This window comes from Montipora capricornis, chromosome 13, assembly GCF_036669925.1.
Source record: "Montipora capricornis isolate CH-2021 chromosome 13, ASM3666992v2, whole genome shotgun sequence".
NCBI lineage: Eukaryota > Metazoa > Cnidaria > Anthozoa > Scleractinia > Acroporidae > Montipora > Montipora capricornis.
The window spans coordinates 33167070-33182585 of NC_090895.1; the positions used below are offsets into that span (position 1 = coordinate 33167070).

Sequence of the window (15516 nt, forward strand, 5' to 3'; positions counted from 1 at the left end):
TAATGTGGCTTAATTAATGCAATTTAGGCAAGGTTTAAATGAAAACAATGCTGGTCAGTGGTTGCCCCTTTTCACTGGTCAAGGGTGGAAGGCCTTGGAGTGTTTGCAGTGGGTTTCTCATAGCATTTGCTTGCTTGTTGGAATACAGCTTAACAGAAAATTACTTAAATTTTTGTTTGCACCCTGTAAAGTTTTTTCCTAAGTTCTCCTTGTCCATTTTCTAAGAGTCAGATTCACAAATGTCCCTTGATTGATTTTGTTTGTGACGGTGCCTTTGTTGCTGGTAGCTAATAGGATTGCCATGGATACCTCCCCTTGACAAATCAAATCAATTCCCATCTCCACTAACCTTAAGGTCTCAGCTCATCTACTGTGGAACAGTTTAATAGCCTCTTACATGATAATTGTCAGATAGTGCGCACATCTGCCAAGATTTCACCATTCTAGCAAGCTGTCTTCACTACAGTATGGCCCCCTAATCTAAACGTTTTTTTGGCTTCCTTGATTTAAGGGTTTGATATATAATAAATATTAAATTTTGGTACCAAGCCAGTGATATTTTCATGGACCAAACTGAAATTAACAATCCTTGGTTTTTTTCCAGTTCAACTCATGACCCTCATAAAATTGAACTGAAAAATGTGCAGGGCATGACTTACTTCCAGCTTGGTTGGTAGGAGGTATTACATATCACTGAAAATGTAAAAGCACTATGACCAAGTCAGGGGAACGTTTCATCTTAAACTTACTGCCAAACATCCAGCTTCTACTATATCCCCTGGGTGAGGTTGAATATCCTTATGGTTTAGTGAATTGCACACATAACAGGAGAAGACATCTTCACTATGAAACAAATTAAGAATAAAAAGCACAACGGGTCTGAGTTTTAATAACGTTGGAGGGAATGGGGGAATGAAGAGGTGCAACAATGGTACAACAAAGGATGGCCCTGGGGTAATACGGTAGAGAATTAAACAGAGGAGTAAGAGCAGTATTAAAAATATCCATGCATTTAACAATCTACGTATGACATATGAGAGGTGTTGGTTCACCTTTTAAAAAGGAATTTGCGGGACCAGTCTCTCATTACATTATATTATCTTTTTTTTCTTTCTTGTTGTTGTTTACTTTATGTTTGCCTGTCTTTTACCATTATATTTGTGCCTCCCTGAATCAACTTTTTTCCTTTCGACATAAAATTCTTTCTTTTGCCTCCTAGCTAGATTAGCTTCTTAGTTATTTTCTAGAGGGTCTTGTACCTTTCTTAAGTCTATCACTTATTTTATGTATCTCTATTTACCTGTGGTACAAATAAATTATTTGTTGTTGTTGTTGTTGTTGTTGTTGGGAGAGACACGAAAGCAGATGGAATGGCAGAGAACTCCGTCGGACAAGGAAACAAAGGAGCGACTTAATAACAATAATAATAATAACAATAATAATAATAATAATAATAATAATAATATATTCATTTCTAGTGTGCATCTTAACATGACTATGATCAGATGCGCATCCTTAAGTTATAAATATGTGAAATAATAGGCAATTTTCACGATGTCCTCATTTGACTACAACTACCACAATTCAGTTTGTTTTTCTTTTCTTATTTAAATTTTGTATTCCCCAGTGGGATAAAATAACAATAGCTCTAATTAACATGAGACAAGCGAAACCTGAAGGATTCTGGTACTTGTAGTCATATGGCGTCATCATGCAAATGTCCTATAACACGAAAGAATACCCCGCCACTATTGTCTTGTACTTGTTAAGCGGCATCGTTCGAAGAACGAGGCATACAATGTATCAATTCGTATGCAAATTAGTAGCCGGGTATTCTAGAGTTTAGCGGTGCAATGTAAACATCAATACAAATAATGAAAGGACGAGATTGACAGGAAATAAATTTGATCGGATTGTGCTTCGCTGATTCAGCAACTCTGAAAACAAGTCGCGAAATTTTCTCTCACCTCCGACTCTCGGCAACAACCCCGTGAGCCATTTTGTTGAGTTCTTCTTGCTCTTCTGTCGGTGTTTCAACCCGATTTATGAAGACGCGGCGTTGAGGAGCGGGAGATTCTGGACTAGAGAGAGCCATGGATGCTCTTTTATCAAAAAAACCTTAAGCAATCAATAAGTCTCATTACTTGAATTAACCGACACCTCTTCAGTTCTCTGGCAAGAATTCCCGCATTTTGGCACCTACGTTATGTATGGGAAATAATTTTCCACGCGGTTGCAGAACCTCGTGTCCAGTATCTTTCCCGCAAAGCACACCGTGTGGCAAGAAGAATTTTTTGGCTGGAATATCTTGGGCTGGCTAAGAAGTTCACTTCTGCAAGAAATTTCGACAAAATAAGTAATAAATTTACACAGACAATTTATCTAATACGTTGTTTGCGTTTACTTTTTTCTGGCTGTAAATAACTTGGATGTTTAAAAACGACGAAATCCTCTAAAATCGCATCGCACGGAACAGTAAGTGTTCCTATGAAAGTCCCCCACTTTGGGCCATATGATAATAATTAAAAGCAGAGCGACTTTTTCTAAACGGATTTGATCACGGGGTAGTCCCATCGCATTTTAAGAGGTTAGAGTTTTCTTGTATATTTTTCGTTTAGTCTTTTTTTTTGCTGACAAGAGACTTAAAGATTCGAGATTTCGGAGAATGTTCACGAAAAACGTTTTAACTGTCTCTAATTCACAATAGCTCTATTGCGCAGCCCAGTTCCTTCCCGGGAGTTCCTTCGAACTTTTGTCAAAATATAGTCTGAAGTGTCAGCCGTCTCCTCGCGAAGACGAGGCTAGTCGAAGCGAGGCGCCTCGCCCCTTTAGCGGGTTTGGGCGAGGAGACGGCTGAAACTTCAGACCAGTCAAAAAAGAATTTAAACGCGCGCGCGACATAATGAAATTTTCCAACCTGAGAAACTGAAAAACACCACAAATAGGTAGCTTATTTGGTCAAGCTCAAAATGCTGGATGTTTGATCTATGAAAAATGGTGAAATATAGAAGAGCTATTTGACCCTATAATACCATTGAGATATTTGTAAACGGAGACAAAAATCGTAATTTGATCGTTTTGCCGGGGATAAACTAAGTGACAACCGGAAAATGCCAAGAATACAAGCACCAAGTACATGTAATAAGGAAACAGGATCCTTTTATTTGTGGCTTTCTTAACCTTAAACCGTTTGGCAGCTGGTCGAGTTTCAAGAAAAGGGTAAACAATAATCTATCCGTTTGTTTTCCATCATCAGGTATTCAAGACTTACAACGCAGACAGGCAACGCAGAGGAGGAAAAATTACACACAAACACGTGAACACCTCTCGAGATTGTCCCTGCCCACTGAGGTTAAATTTCAATCAAAACCTCGCTACGTCACTGATGTTGTCATCTGCCGGAGTGAAAGCCAGTGTTCCCTTTTTTCGTCGCCCTGATTTAAACGAAGGCGTAGTCGCTGTCATGATTTGCTATGTAGAGTCAAACCGTGTAGGTTGTTTTTATCCTTGTCATTTTAGTACTATGATTACACCTCCCGCATGAGCCAGGAAAGCCAATGCATGGATCTGATATTTCCATCTGTTTGTTTTGTAAGCATAAACCTGTTTTGAACTTCCCGAGCCTGCGTGGAACTAACAGACTCACTAGAGCTTTGTAGTCGTGACCTTTTCATCCTTGTTTGATGAGAGTTCACTGAGAGTTGAAAAATTAATGTTGGGCATTTAAAACTCTGTTTTCTTCAATGGTGCAAATGATTTCTAAGTAAAGCTTTTGTTTCGAATGCTTAAACTCTTTAAGTCTTCCCAGAACCGATCGAGAAACATTTTGAGAAACATTTTTGTCCCCTTTTTTTCTTTGCATTTTGTCTTGATTAGGATGCGTTCCGACGCGTAAAGGCACGTTAAGGGAAGATAAGTAATCAGTTAGATTTTCTCTCGCCTACTGACGGGCATAGGTGTTGGTTAGACATCTAAAACGAAAACAAAAGACTAAAACAACAGAAACAGCGACTTTAAACTTGAGAACAATTGAAGCTCTTGTGGTACTGTGCTAAAATCTGATTGATGTATAATATCTCACAAAGAAAAGCTATTCCGCCGACGCTGGAAGATGATACGACACCGACCACATAAAGACTTCCTCTCGACCAATGAACTCCATGCTTACACCAGACTGGTCTTTCGTAATGCTCGCCTTATTACTGTTTCATTTCAGTAAACCTTTAGTCCAACCTAAGGGCTTTTAAACGCAGTAAGAGCGAATGTCATTTAAGCCTGCAAGTCTCGGTCAGCCAATCCTTAATCCACACTCTTATCCAAACATACTAGTTATCTAAGGAATGGACCACCATGGTGTGAAACATGCACTTACTTTAGGCTTCTGTCAAATGGCACAAAGTAATCCCCTAGGATAAGAGCTTTCCATTCTCCCCCAGAATATTCTGCGGCGAAGCGCTAAATATTGGGTTTTAAGAAAGATTAGCTAAGGATTTTGGCTTTCTAGTACTTAAAACTATTTTTGAAAAAAAGAATCGATACTCTCTTGTACACATCATTTCTTGACGGTCATTCAATGAAGAGAAATGTGAAATTTGTTCTGGAGTATCTCTCCTGAAAAATCTGACCCTTTCTCAGAGAAGACTCCTGTATTTATTACTGATGTCCGAGTGATTTTCGTTAATTTGTAACAAGACTGTTATTTAATACCCTCATCCTGTCAACATAATGCACAACCAAAATACCACCGGATAAACAATTATATTAAATTTCACGTCTTCGTGCTGTGTGCCCGCTTGTCGTAATCAAGCAGAGAAACGACCAAGAGATGAATGGCGAGTCAACCGCGAGCGTGTTACAGAATCGAAATTCAGATGTCTACTTGGGTGATACAGCCGCCGGGATTCAATCGACAGCTATACTATTGTTAGCGATATTTTCTTTGATTTGCAATGCTTTGGTAGGATTCGTGCTCATCCGAAAACCCGAGCGACTTTTACATTCTTCAGCAAGCAAGCTACTCCTCAATCTAACTGCTTCCAGCTTTCTTCTCTCCTTGATTGTTTTACCGTTTGTGTTCGCTTCGAGTTTAAAGCAAAGTTGGATATTTGGTAAGGTTTGGTGTCAAGCAACTGGATTTTTTACTGTTTTGCTCTCCGCAACATCTTTGGGTACGGTGATGTTTTTAAGTATAGATCGATATCACTGCATAGTCAACCCTCTAATATACGACAGCAGAATGTCACCTACACGCACAAACGTGTTTATTCTTTGTACGTGGCTGGCAAGTGTTTTCTTAGCGTTATTGCCTCTTGTTGGATGGGGAAAGTACGGATATCAACCAGCAAAGGTCTCATGCACCGTTGTTTGGAACGACTCGTTGAGTGAAGGGTACACCAAACTTTATCCCATCGTTACACTATTTTTGCCTCTGACAGTCATGGTAGTAGCATATTATCACATACTAAAAGCCGCCCGTCGACAAGCAAGGATTGGACAAATAGCCGTATTGCCTGCGTCTTTGAATTCAGGTTTGCGGACGAGTTCTCGTGCGTTTAACCGTAACTCTATAGCGTCGAACGCCAGCGCGTTTACACGTTCAAAAGCGCTGCGCACAACATTTCTAGTACTTGGCACTGTTATATTTTGCTGGGGGCCCTATGTGATATCAGTTATTTTAGAATCGGAGCAAGTACCTGTTCGGTACGAATTACAGGCCACCTTTGTTATGCTATCGTACTCTAGTGTCTTGCTCTATCCTATTATCTACGGTTTTCACATTCGAGTGATCAGACGCAGTATCAAGAGGCTCTTATTCTCCTTTATACTCAGAAGAAACAACACTGTGCGTCCCACCAGCGAAGCTGCGTTCATCGTTTCACCATCCACGGCACCGTTCAGAAACAGGTCCGTGTCCGAAGGCTCAGTGGGTTCCTTTGATATTGCAGTATCACCGAGGAGGGAGAGCGAGAGTCTTTGGACGCTACCAGTTATTAGAGAAGAAATGGAAAAGGACATTAAGCCAAATGGAACGCGATGGACTGAATTGACTGACTCCGAAGTCTGTAACCTACCGGGAAGCGTAAACTCTTAATTCACCTCGGTAACATCAAAGAAACAAACTGATCTGTGCGATATGTCAGCAAAGTTTCAGTGCCACACGACCACTCTTAGGGAATTTTTGTATGTAGATTCAATGGACCTGTGAAACAATGGAAGTAAATTCCATGCACGGGGGACTCTCCTGGGATTAAGGGGTCTAATATGTAAAGTCTTTTGTCTTATTCGAAATTAAAGGTTATAATTTAAATTTCCTACCCTGATAGAGTATTTGATTTTCCCATCTATATTTAACATGACAAATTCAATCTGTCATTCCGCGATTAATCTTCATCAAAAATGTTTCCAATTTCCAAAAAAAAAATATTCCTTTCTATCAAGACACAACAAAAGTCAACAGGAATTTCGTTGAAGAGTTACGCAAAAAAAGTTTGGCAACAACGGAAAGCCGTATTTACATGTATGGCTGGGAGAGTTTCGATCCATCCCATGCGGCAATTGCTAAACGTCGTCTAGGATTGATTATTGAGACTGGCAAAAATTGAACAAGCGAACATCGAAGAGACAAAAAAATTGAGCTGCAAGCCGGCTTTCTACCATTTTCAGTTCTTTCAGGTTACTTTAACAGTACCATACACGATTTCATCTGGGTGGCCCATTCACGGCATTTTGGCGTCTGAAAAAATGCTTAGATTTTTGCATATTTCCTTTTTCGTCACATCCGGTGATTGTCAGACAGACCACCCAAGCGAAAGGGTGTGCTTAAATAGAAGCTGGTGAAGGTTCGTCAAACTAGTTGACAAATTCTAATTGGCTTCCTTTTAAATGAGTGAGTTTTTTAAGTTTACCGGGTGTGGTTCTTGTTATCAGTTTGCAAGAGAACGGTAGCGCCAATAAAAAGAAATAAGGAGAAAAAGTTAAGTTTGACAATTCATCGGAACTTGGCAAAGAGAGCTTACTGCATCCCATGTTGCAAAAATTCATGGTCTTATATCAGTAAACCATTAGAAAGGTGAGATAAATTGTCAGGGTATCCTGCACATAGCTTCTCCGTCCCGAAGACGCTTTTGCGTCAACGTGAACGGTGCAATAGCGCCTTCTTTGTCACGCGGTAGAACTTGTAGAGGCAGCCGGATTTTATCCGTCGGGCGAAAATGACTTGGCACACCTCACTAGTTCCGAACTAGAAAATAACACGCAAATAATTGATCGACTCATAATTATTTCCAAAGGGCAAAAATTCTCTTTATGAAAGCACGAGTAAATACACGGACTAAATTGTTTACGCTCGTAAACTATTCCGGACGCAGAGTTGTTTTCTACTTGGATAACGATTCATAGAGTTCAGGATTCATCACTTATGTGTGAACTTGTTACTACGCATCCATGTTTTCTGTGTCAACACAAAAACGAATCCTGTGTCAAAACGTTTCTGATTCGAAACTTAACGTAGGCAGGACTGTGCAGACCTGAGAAGACATGGCCGAGAGATGGAATACGTGAATACCCAGACCTCCACCGTTTCAAGGTAAGTTAGTCTGCGTAGCTGGCGGGAGGCAATGCCAACAATTCCGCTTGTTACGCAAGCTGTAGTGTCATTCGGCTGAAGACTGAACATAGAGGCAGGACATAACGCAACGTGATATCTTCTCCACATTAACGAGTATCGTTACATCATAATTTGTTTAAATTTACTATTATCGTTAATTAAGGACTTGTGGTAACAGGGAAAATAAGGAAAATAAAAGTCAAATTTGTGAACTGGATTTAAACCCGGAGTTTCCACTCTTTAATAACCGCATCTTTTCTTTTTACCAATGAGGATCAAGAGGCTGTGGTCTTTAAAATATTTAACGGTTATTCCATGAGCGCGGGTTGGATACGAGTTGGCTACAACCATTCTCATATCTAATAAGCGCGAATAGAATAACTGTTGTATTAAATTGTCATTAAATTCTGAACTGTTTCAATTACAGAACGACAGGATGTTGTCTCAGTTTTTACGAAACGACCCACGTAATCAGTTTCCATATAAGGTCATTACGGTATATGAGTTGGCGAGCCAATTAGAACGCCAGATACGCAATATCGAGATTAAAAATTTAATAAATATGTATTTGTGAGTCTCCCATAGAATATCACTGCTGAAGAGTAATTAGGCCTAAGCTTTGATTTTTAAATGTTTAGTCCACATTTCGTGTCGCCATCTTTTCCTCGCGCCTTTTTTATGTTCGCCTTGCCGTTCAATCGTGATAAAGTTGAGTGAAATCGGATTGAACTTAGAGCATGCGCATGCCTTAAAAGTAAAGTAAAGCAATCATATTTAAGGTCGATACTTACCTGACGCGGGCTAAACGCACTAGGACTTTGTGCCTATCGTAAGCCCGTTTGGTAAGGAGTTCCTGTGCCTGTTAGTTATTTAGTGCCTGCTAGTCATAGGATACTGTCGCTGTGGTTAAAGGAATGTTATGATGAGTTGTCTAGTCTTCGTGATTCTCTGTTCTTGAAGTCTTTGGCTGAGTCTACACCTGGTCTTTCTGGCATATCCTCGTCTGTGCCAGCCATGCCTCCTCCCGTGTCTGTTGAATCCTCGTCGGTGCTTGTCTCGTCGCCAGTGTCCTCTTCTGTGTCCGCCGTTTCATCAGTGCCTGCTGTGTCTTCGCCTGTGCCTGCCGTGCCCATCAAGTCCGTTGCTGAGTCTACCAGAGGTTTATGATGTGTATCTTCGTCTTCTGTGCCTGCTATGTCCCCTACCGTGTCTGCCGCTTCGTCCCAGTCTGTGCCTGTTGTGTCTCCGCCTGTGTTTGCCGTTTCGCCCTCGTTGTCTTCGCCTGTGTCTGCTTCGTCGTTTTCGTCTCCTCGTGTCCATAGCTCGTCCTCTGCTCTGTCTCCTCGTGTCTATAGCTCGTCCTCCGCTGTTTTCGCCGCGGTCGCTGTCCTGTTTTGTTTCACCGCTGCCTGCTGCGTCTTTGCCTGTGTTTGCTTTGTCTGTTTCGTCTCCTCGTGTCCATAGCTCGTCCTCTGCCGTGTCTCCTCGTGTCTATGGTTCGTCTTCCGTTGTTTTTGCCGCCGTCGCTGTCCGTTTTGTTCTTGGTTTGTCTGCCCAGTTTTTTGTTCTTGGTTTGCCTGCCCAGTCCTTCGTTCTGTGCCGGTTGTGTGCTTTTGCTGAGTTTTTCGCCTGTGACTTTTCGTGCCTGTCTTTGATGTTTGTTGTTGTCTCCTTGTTTTTCTCCTTTGTAGTTTGTGTGTTCGTGCCGGGGTTGGGGTTCGATTCCCCTTGTTTAAGGTAGCGGATGGGTCCTTCCGGTTTGTTTCTACCTTACATGTCTGACAGCCATTGCACTCACCCCACCGGGGGGCTGTCATTCGTCATTCGCCTTAAATATAAAAAATTTAACGTCGATAACTCGTAACAGTAATTCAACTGACAAACCTGAGGTCTTCCTCGGGTGCTGCAAACAGAGCGCAGTAAACAAATAATACGGAGTTTAAGATCTGCGACGCGACGATAACGAAAACGTCATTTCAAATTGCAACTTCAGATTAATTGATCTTTTTCGTCATTATGTCGGCTTGTCTAACTTCTAAAAACTTGTCAGTGTAACTTTCCAGGAACTGAATTAGGGGGCGCGGTGTTGAAGCTACGACAGAAAATTCAAACTCGCTGCCTTGTGTTCACGTTCTCTGAAACACTTGAGAATTGGTAACTTCACGTCGTCGATTTGCAGAAAACGTGAAAGAAATATGCCAAAAGGAAAAATGCACGTGCAGAGCTTGCAAAGCTATTGTTTTTGGTCCTTAAATATGCATAATTTGTGACGTTTTCGTTGCCGTCGCGTCGTAGATCTTAAACTCCCTAATTATACACCCTTTTAATAAGTCTAATATATGCCATTTTCCGCTAATGACGTCGAACTCGTGCTTTCAAATTTTATTCAGAAATGTACAAAGGCTTAAAACAACAAAAGAAATCGGAAAAGTTTTAAGCCTTGTTACATTTCTAAATAAATTTTGAAAGCACGAGTTCGACGTCATTAGCGGAAAACGGCATATATTAGACTTATTAAAAGGGTGTATAAGACTGAAAGACTTAATGTTTAAAATCTGCACATCTTTTGATGTTAAGGTTTCGCAGGTGTACAAGCATTTAGTCTCTGTCTGAACTGAGCTAGAATTTCGATTTGCTCGAATTATTTCATTAGTTAGACCATGTACTGTTTAAAATGTGGATAATTCGTATTTCGCGCCTCCTGTCCTGTTAACAAATTGGAGGATTCTACAGGGAAAACCTCAATTTCCTCTTACGAAGTGGGTTAAAAGCAAGAGTGGAGCACGAGGGACAAGAGAGTCTGCAGCCACAGCTTATGCGCACCTTTCGCATGTCATCATTACGTACTGAAGCAAATTATCACAGCCACATTGCGACAGCAGATCTTACTTCTTTGTCAATAATTTTTTGGGAAGGCGGCAATGATGCATGCGAACATTCATCGACCACCTGTCGACACCACGTTTGCAGAAGAATTGGCAAAAAAATTTTACCACTTTAGCAAAGTTTCATACATCAAAGAAATGGAGAGCTATATGGACCGAAATTTTTACATCCGCGGTGAGAGACGTGAAAAAGCATGCACAAACGAAGATAAATCGAAGCAGTTTACCGACAATAATGCAGAAGAAAGAGAGTATGTTCTTAAAATATTAAACTCCTTTGACAGCAAACATGAGGACTTCGTTTCTGCTGAAAATGAAGCTATGCTATTCTTGAGAGAGAGAAATTTCCTGTGTCCTTTACCGTATACTGTAGCTGGAAGCTCAGCAATTCAACTGAATGTCCATGTTCCGTGTGCTGTGAATCTGACAGATGAAGCTTGCAACTCGATTAACGCAGACGACAACAGAGAGTCTTCGACAGCAGAAAAGTGCATCATGCGATTATTGTCGTTCCTTCCGGGTGTAACTGCAGCAGAGTTCGGGAAATATAGTGATAAAAATTTAGTCTGCATCGGTCAGTTTGTGGGCCAGTTGAGCAGAAATCTTCAGGTATGAATAAACGCACTAAGGTATACTTCATACGCTTCACTGACACCGCGGCCTGCACACAAAGAATATGGGTGCGGTCAACAAAGATCTTATGAGGTTTTAAAAGAGGTGCAGACAGCCGATTTTATTTTTTTGGCTCAGTGCTCTCTTCTGACCGCTACTGACTCCTTACTTAAGCGAGTTTTTTTTTTCTCTATCATTTTGCTAGCGAACAAATTTCATTAGCTTGAAGTAGAATAATTTGCCCTTGTGTATGATTGTCAAAGTCTATGACAACAGTGTATAACGGTAATGCGAATATCACAACATAATAAGATGCTTCTGGACAAAAGGAGATGTTTTCCGGCCCTTGGAGCATCACTATGCATGGAAATACGAGATATTCTGCATTGCCAACGAGGCGGCCGACCCCAGAGGGTCGGCCGTCGAGTTGGCAAATCATAGAGCCGTACGTGAGTACAGGACCCTTTTTTGACCATATTTGGGTAGTGACGTCACGTTTTTGCATGTGTCGCTTCCACCGTGTGGTTTGTGTGTTGTTCAGCGGACGATTCAGCTAGTGAGATTCGAGACGCTTGTAGTTGCCTTACGTGTTTGTAAATTGAATTGTAAGCAGCGGCTGATCAAGGAATAGGGTTATACCTACAAATTTCGGACAGAACGAGCGTGTTCGCTTGCGAACCAGCGTGTTCAATTGTCAATTTCGCCGAACCAGCGTGTTCGCTTGTCAATTTTAAACCAGTGCTTTCTTTCGTCGATTGCCACGTTTTTAAAGACTTCAGATCAAAGAATTGAACAAATTACTATAACACATCTTCTTATGGCACAAAGAATTGTCCTTGAACTCCAGCGTTGCGTAATTAAAACCACTCACAACTGGGATAAACAATATTGCTTGATTATTGCGTTCAATACATTGATTATCTGGTTAATCGCCGTTACAAGCCGACAACTAAATGTTGGGTTCTTTAGCTTAGCAGACATTGCTTTTCAGGGTTCATTCAATGTGAAATACATTGCTGTTATTATTATTGTTATTATAACCTTCATCACCACGTGCGTGAAAGTTCGAGTTGCGCCGATGAAACACATTCCCTACACGGGGCTGCCGAAAGTTTTTACGCCATCAATAATAGTTGAGCTTGTATTTATACTGATAGTTAACTTTCAGCATACCATTTAAGTTGTCATGGTTTATGTTCACCGCAGAGTGCTTTTTCTGTCACTTATTCTTTATGGCAGCAGTTGCTCGATAATCAAACCTTCATTTTCTTGTTTTAGAGTAAATTCTCAATCAGAGACAGTGTATACCACTACAAAAGCAATCCACCTTTCTCTGGACAAAGAGTATAACGTTTTTACGTTAAAATGTGGACTCAGACAGAACACTCTCAAAGTGTGTCAATAAAGTGTAATCGATGTAATATCCAAGGGTTCAGTCAAAAACCTTCTTACGTTTGTTGTACTTATCTTTTTTTGATTGAATCAAAAAATGAAACGAAAATTCATGTGCACATTTATTCAAACAATACTCAACATGAACAACCAGTAAACCTAAGGTAACACTTCAACATCACAAGATATTGCTTCGAACGTAAGTAATACTCCCTCAACATTTACACACTTTAAAATTATGGAATTCCTCAAAGTATGCCTTCAAAACCAAGACTCTTATCAGAGTTACTTCACACTCTTACTTTCCTACTTTCATTCATAGTAAAATAATTTTACCTCTGTGACAAACTTTCACACATTCCAGAGACATAAAACAATTTTGCCTCGTTGGCACTTGCCGCAAGGCACAACTAGTATGATATATGATATGATATGATATGATATATGATATGTAGAGCTTTTGTTCAGTTCAAGTTGTATTGCGGCTTGGTCATTGTTTAAGAATAATATATATATTTTTTAAAGATAAAAATAGGAACAGTCATATATTTTTGTGGGCTATAATGCGTGGTATAAATAGAGTTGTGAGAACAAACAAACGAAGACAGGAGCCCATGGGTTCCTGACGAAGACATAAATAAAGTGGGCATACAAAAAAGATCAACACTGGAAACATTTGCACAACTTGCTGAAATAACATCCCTGAATTTTACTTAAATTCTTCATATAAACTGTGTCATTTGTCACATGTTTGCAATGTAATATAATAATTTCAGCTCTCTCTTTTTTGTTAGGAATTCCAATGCCCGCTGCTACGCAGTAAGCTGGATAGATGGAGTATAGAAAATTTCCTGTCTCTCAAGGAATACCTCACTTTTGTCAAAGGCCAAGAAAGCAACCGCCTCATCCGTGGGGTACTGGGTAGATTTGAAACGCACGTGATCCCCAAACTTTCGCTTCTTCGCCGTGGAATACTTCATTACGACGTAACTCGATCGAATCTTGTTCTCGACCGAAGTAATGACTCCTTTGAAATTTCGGGAATAATCGATTTTGGTGACATTCGTCACTCGTGTTTGCTCTTGGAACTTGTGAATACAGTGGCTTCTTTTATTGATGAGAACCACGTCTTAATAGACAGCGGCCATCTTATTACTGGGTACCAGGCTATTTTTCCATTGACGGACGCGGAGTTTGCACTGTTGTACGACATGATATCGGTTAGATTGTGTCAAGTTTGCCTCATTACATCCAAAGAAACAAGCGAATATCCAGAGAATAAACACCTTCAAAACCTCTTGATGGAATACGAAACCAAAATGAGAGCCTGGTTGACTCATTCTGAAGAACGTGTCCTTAGTTACTGGGAAAGTGTTGGACTGGGTGTTCATTCAGATTCTGATCATTCTCAGGAGTTCGTCACTGAGAGCAAACAACTTGAGCAGTGATACCTCGCCTCCACGCGCCACCCAGTGGGGCACATCGACCTGACACATGTCAGGAGAACAATACCGTGAAACGGAAAACGCCAAACGGCAGGCAACTGTTAGACATAAAAACGTAAAAATTCTCTTATTTGTTCTTGTCTCTCTTTTAACAAGTTACTCTATATCTGTAGCTGACAGGCAAGGAATCAGCAAAAATCAAACTTTTATAAATCTCAGCCTGTAGTTTGCCCGTTTGCCGTAAACGCGACACTAAATTTTTCTGTTTTTGCGATCAACATTTGACAGGAAAGATGATCTACAAGAAAAAACGGTCTTTAAAAAAAACGATGACTTCAGGGCGAGATATGGGCCCCGGTACAGGAGCTCCCTTCTGTAATTAAATGAGCAAATCCGCAAAATCTCTCTTTCACATTACCCTACCTGAAAGATATCCTTAGCTTCGTAAATTTATTAACTAATTAGATTCAACAATTAATAAATGAGATTCAAACTTGAATAATTAACAAAATTAATAAATGAGATTCAAACAGATAATTAACAAAAGAAGCAATGCTTCCAACGAAAGACTCGTCACTTATCCTCAAGACAACCAGAGTAAATTATGATTACTTAAACAAACTATATGCCGGCATTCACAAGTTTCGTTTTAAGTTTCTTGTCATAAAAGAAGTAAAACAAAGTAAATGTGCCCTCATAAGAAAAAAATCATCACATTAATTTTAAAAAAACTTGGTCGTAAACTGCACTTGCCGTTTTAAGAAAAATTAGACGCTCCATGAGCGTAAACTAGGGTTGTCAGTGGTATGTGTTACACAAAAACAGAAGGCACTGAGTTGGGTGGTATTGATCTGCAGCGTTCCAGTTATTTTTTCTCAAGTTGGGGGTCATGTAGACCATTTGAGGGGTCACCCAGATGTCGTGCCAGAAGTGGCCCTTTGGCTCACACGTTCGTTCACACGTCGAATTATTTTGTAACTTTTTTATGCTTTGGTAATAAATTCAGTCAAGAGAAAATGAGGGGACAGAGAAGGAGGCTCCCGGTCCAGCCCTTGGGATATGTCATGTCCACGAAAGTTATTTTTAGACGAGCGGAAGTCTTCCGAGACGTCCGCATGCAGGCCAACCTCGGTCCGATGTTTGAAAGAAAATATATATTCATAAGCCTTCCACGTGCGCCATCATTTTCTCTTTTCACTAAGAACCTGAGAGCGAAGCAAGACTGCATGCGGACGTCTCGGAAGAAGACTTCCCCTAGAACAAAGACTTCCGCTCGTCTAAAAATAACTTTCGTGGACATAACATATCCCGGCCAACGCCTTGAGCCTCCCTCTATGTCCCCTCATTTTCTCTTGATTCAGTTCAAAGATAACAAAACACGCTCTTGAGTAAAACTCACTCGTTTTTTCTTTATGTTAAGGTGGCTTACTACAGTTTTCCAAAGAAAATATCGAGAATTTGAAATCTGTGAAATGAAAGCAACAGGATGTTTCTTCTGAAGTGTTAGTCCCTGAATTGATGTAAAATGTAACTTTACCTAACAAATAAATGCAAATCAGGGGGACCGAGCTCCTGG

The 15516-nt window shown here is 40.4% G+C and overlaps 3 protein-coding genes across 3 annotated transcripts in view; 2 read left to right on the plus strand and 1 right to left on the minus strand.

The window, feature by feature from the left end:
• LOC138028483 (uncharacterized) overlaps positions 1–2200 on the minus strand; it is a 40659-nt gene extending 38459 nt beyond the window's left edge. The window contains exons 1-2 of the mRNA XM_068876037.1: positions 1968–2200; positions 750–843 (exon numbers count right to left, since the gene is read on the minus strand). Of these exons, the coding sequence (XP_068732138.1) occupies positions 750–843; positions 1968–2095 (222 nt within the window). The 5' untranslated portion in view covers positions 2096–2200. The remainder of the gene's footprint in view (positions 1–749; positions 844–1967) is intronic.
• A 2562-nt stretch (positions 2201–4762) lies between these two features.
• On the plus strand, positions 4763–6314 carry LOC138028541 (G-protein coupled receptor 161-like). The gene has a single exon (XM_068876128.1). It carries the CDS (start codon positions 4826–4828, stop codon positions 6089–6091), a length of 1266 nt encoding a protein of 421 aa, XP_068732229.1. The 5' UTR covers positions 4763–4825; the 3' UTR covers positions 6092–6314.
• Positions 6315–7555: 1241 nt separating this feature from the next.
• On the plus strand, positions 7556–14209 carry LOC138028542 (hydroxylysine kinase-like). The gene is made up of 3 exons (XM_068876129.1): positions 7556–7585; positions 10340–11100; positions 13290–14209. The coding sequence occupies exons 2-3, from the start codon at positions 10528–10530 to the stop codon at positions 13941–13943; spliced, it is 1227 nt and encodes a 408-aa protein (XP_068732230.1). The 5' UTR covers positions 7556–7585; positions 10340–10527; the 3' UTR covers positions 13944–14209.
• The last annotated feature ends 1307 nt before the right edge of the window (positions 14210–15516 follow it).

What these genes read in the sequence shown, in the direction of transcription:
- LOC138028541 (XM_068876128.1), top strand. Translation starts at nt 4,826, where the DNA reads ATGAATGGCGAGTCAACCGCGAGCGTGTTACAGAATCGAAATTCAGAT.
- LOC138028542 (XM_068876129.1), top strand. Translation starts at nt 10,528, where the DNA reads ATGATGCATGCGAACATTCATCGACCACCTGTCGACACCACGTTTGCA. An exon ending in AGTTGAGCAGAAATCTTCAG is followed by an intron (nt 11,101 to 13,289) that starts GTATGAATAAAC and finishes CTTTTTTGTTAG; the next exon opens with GAATTCCAATGCCCGCTGCT.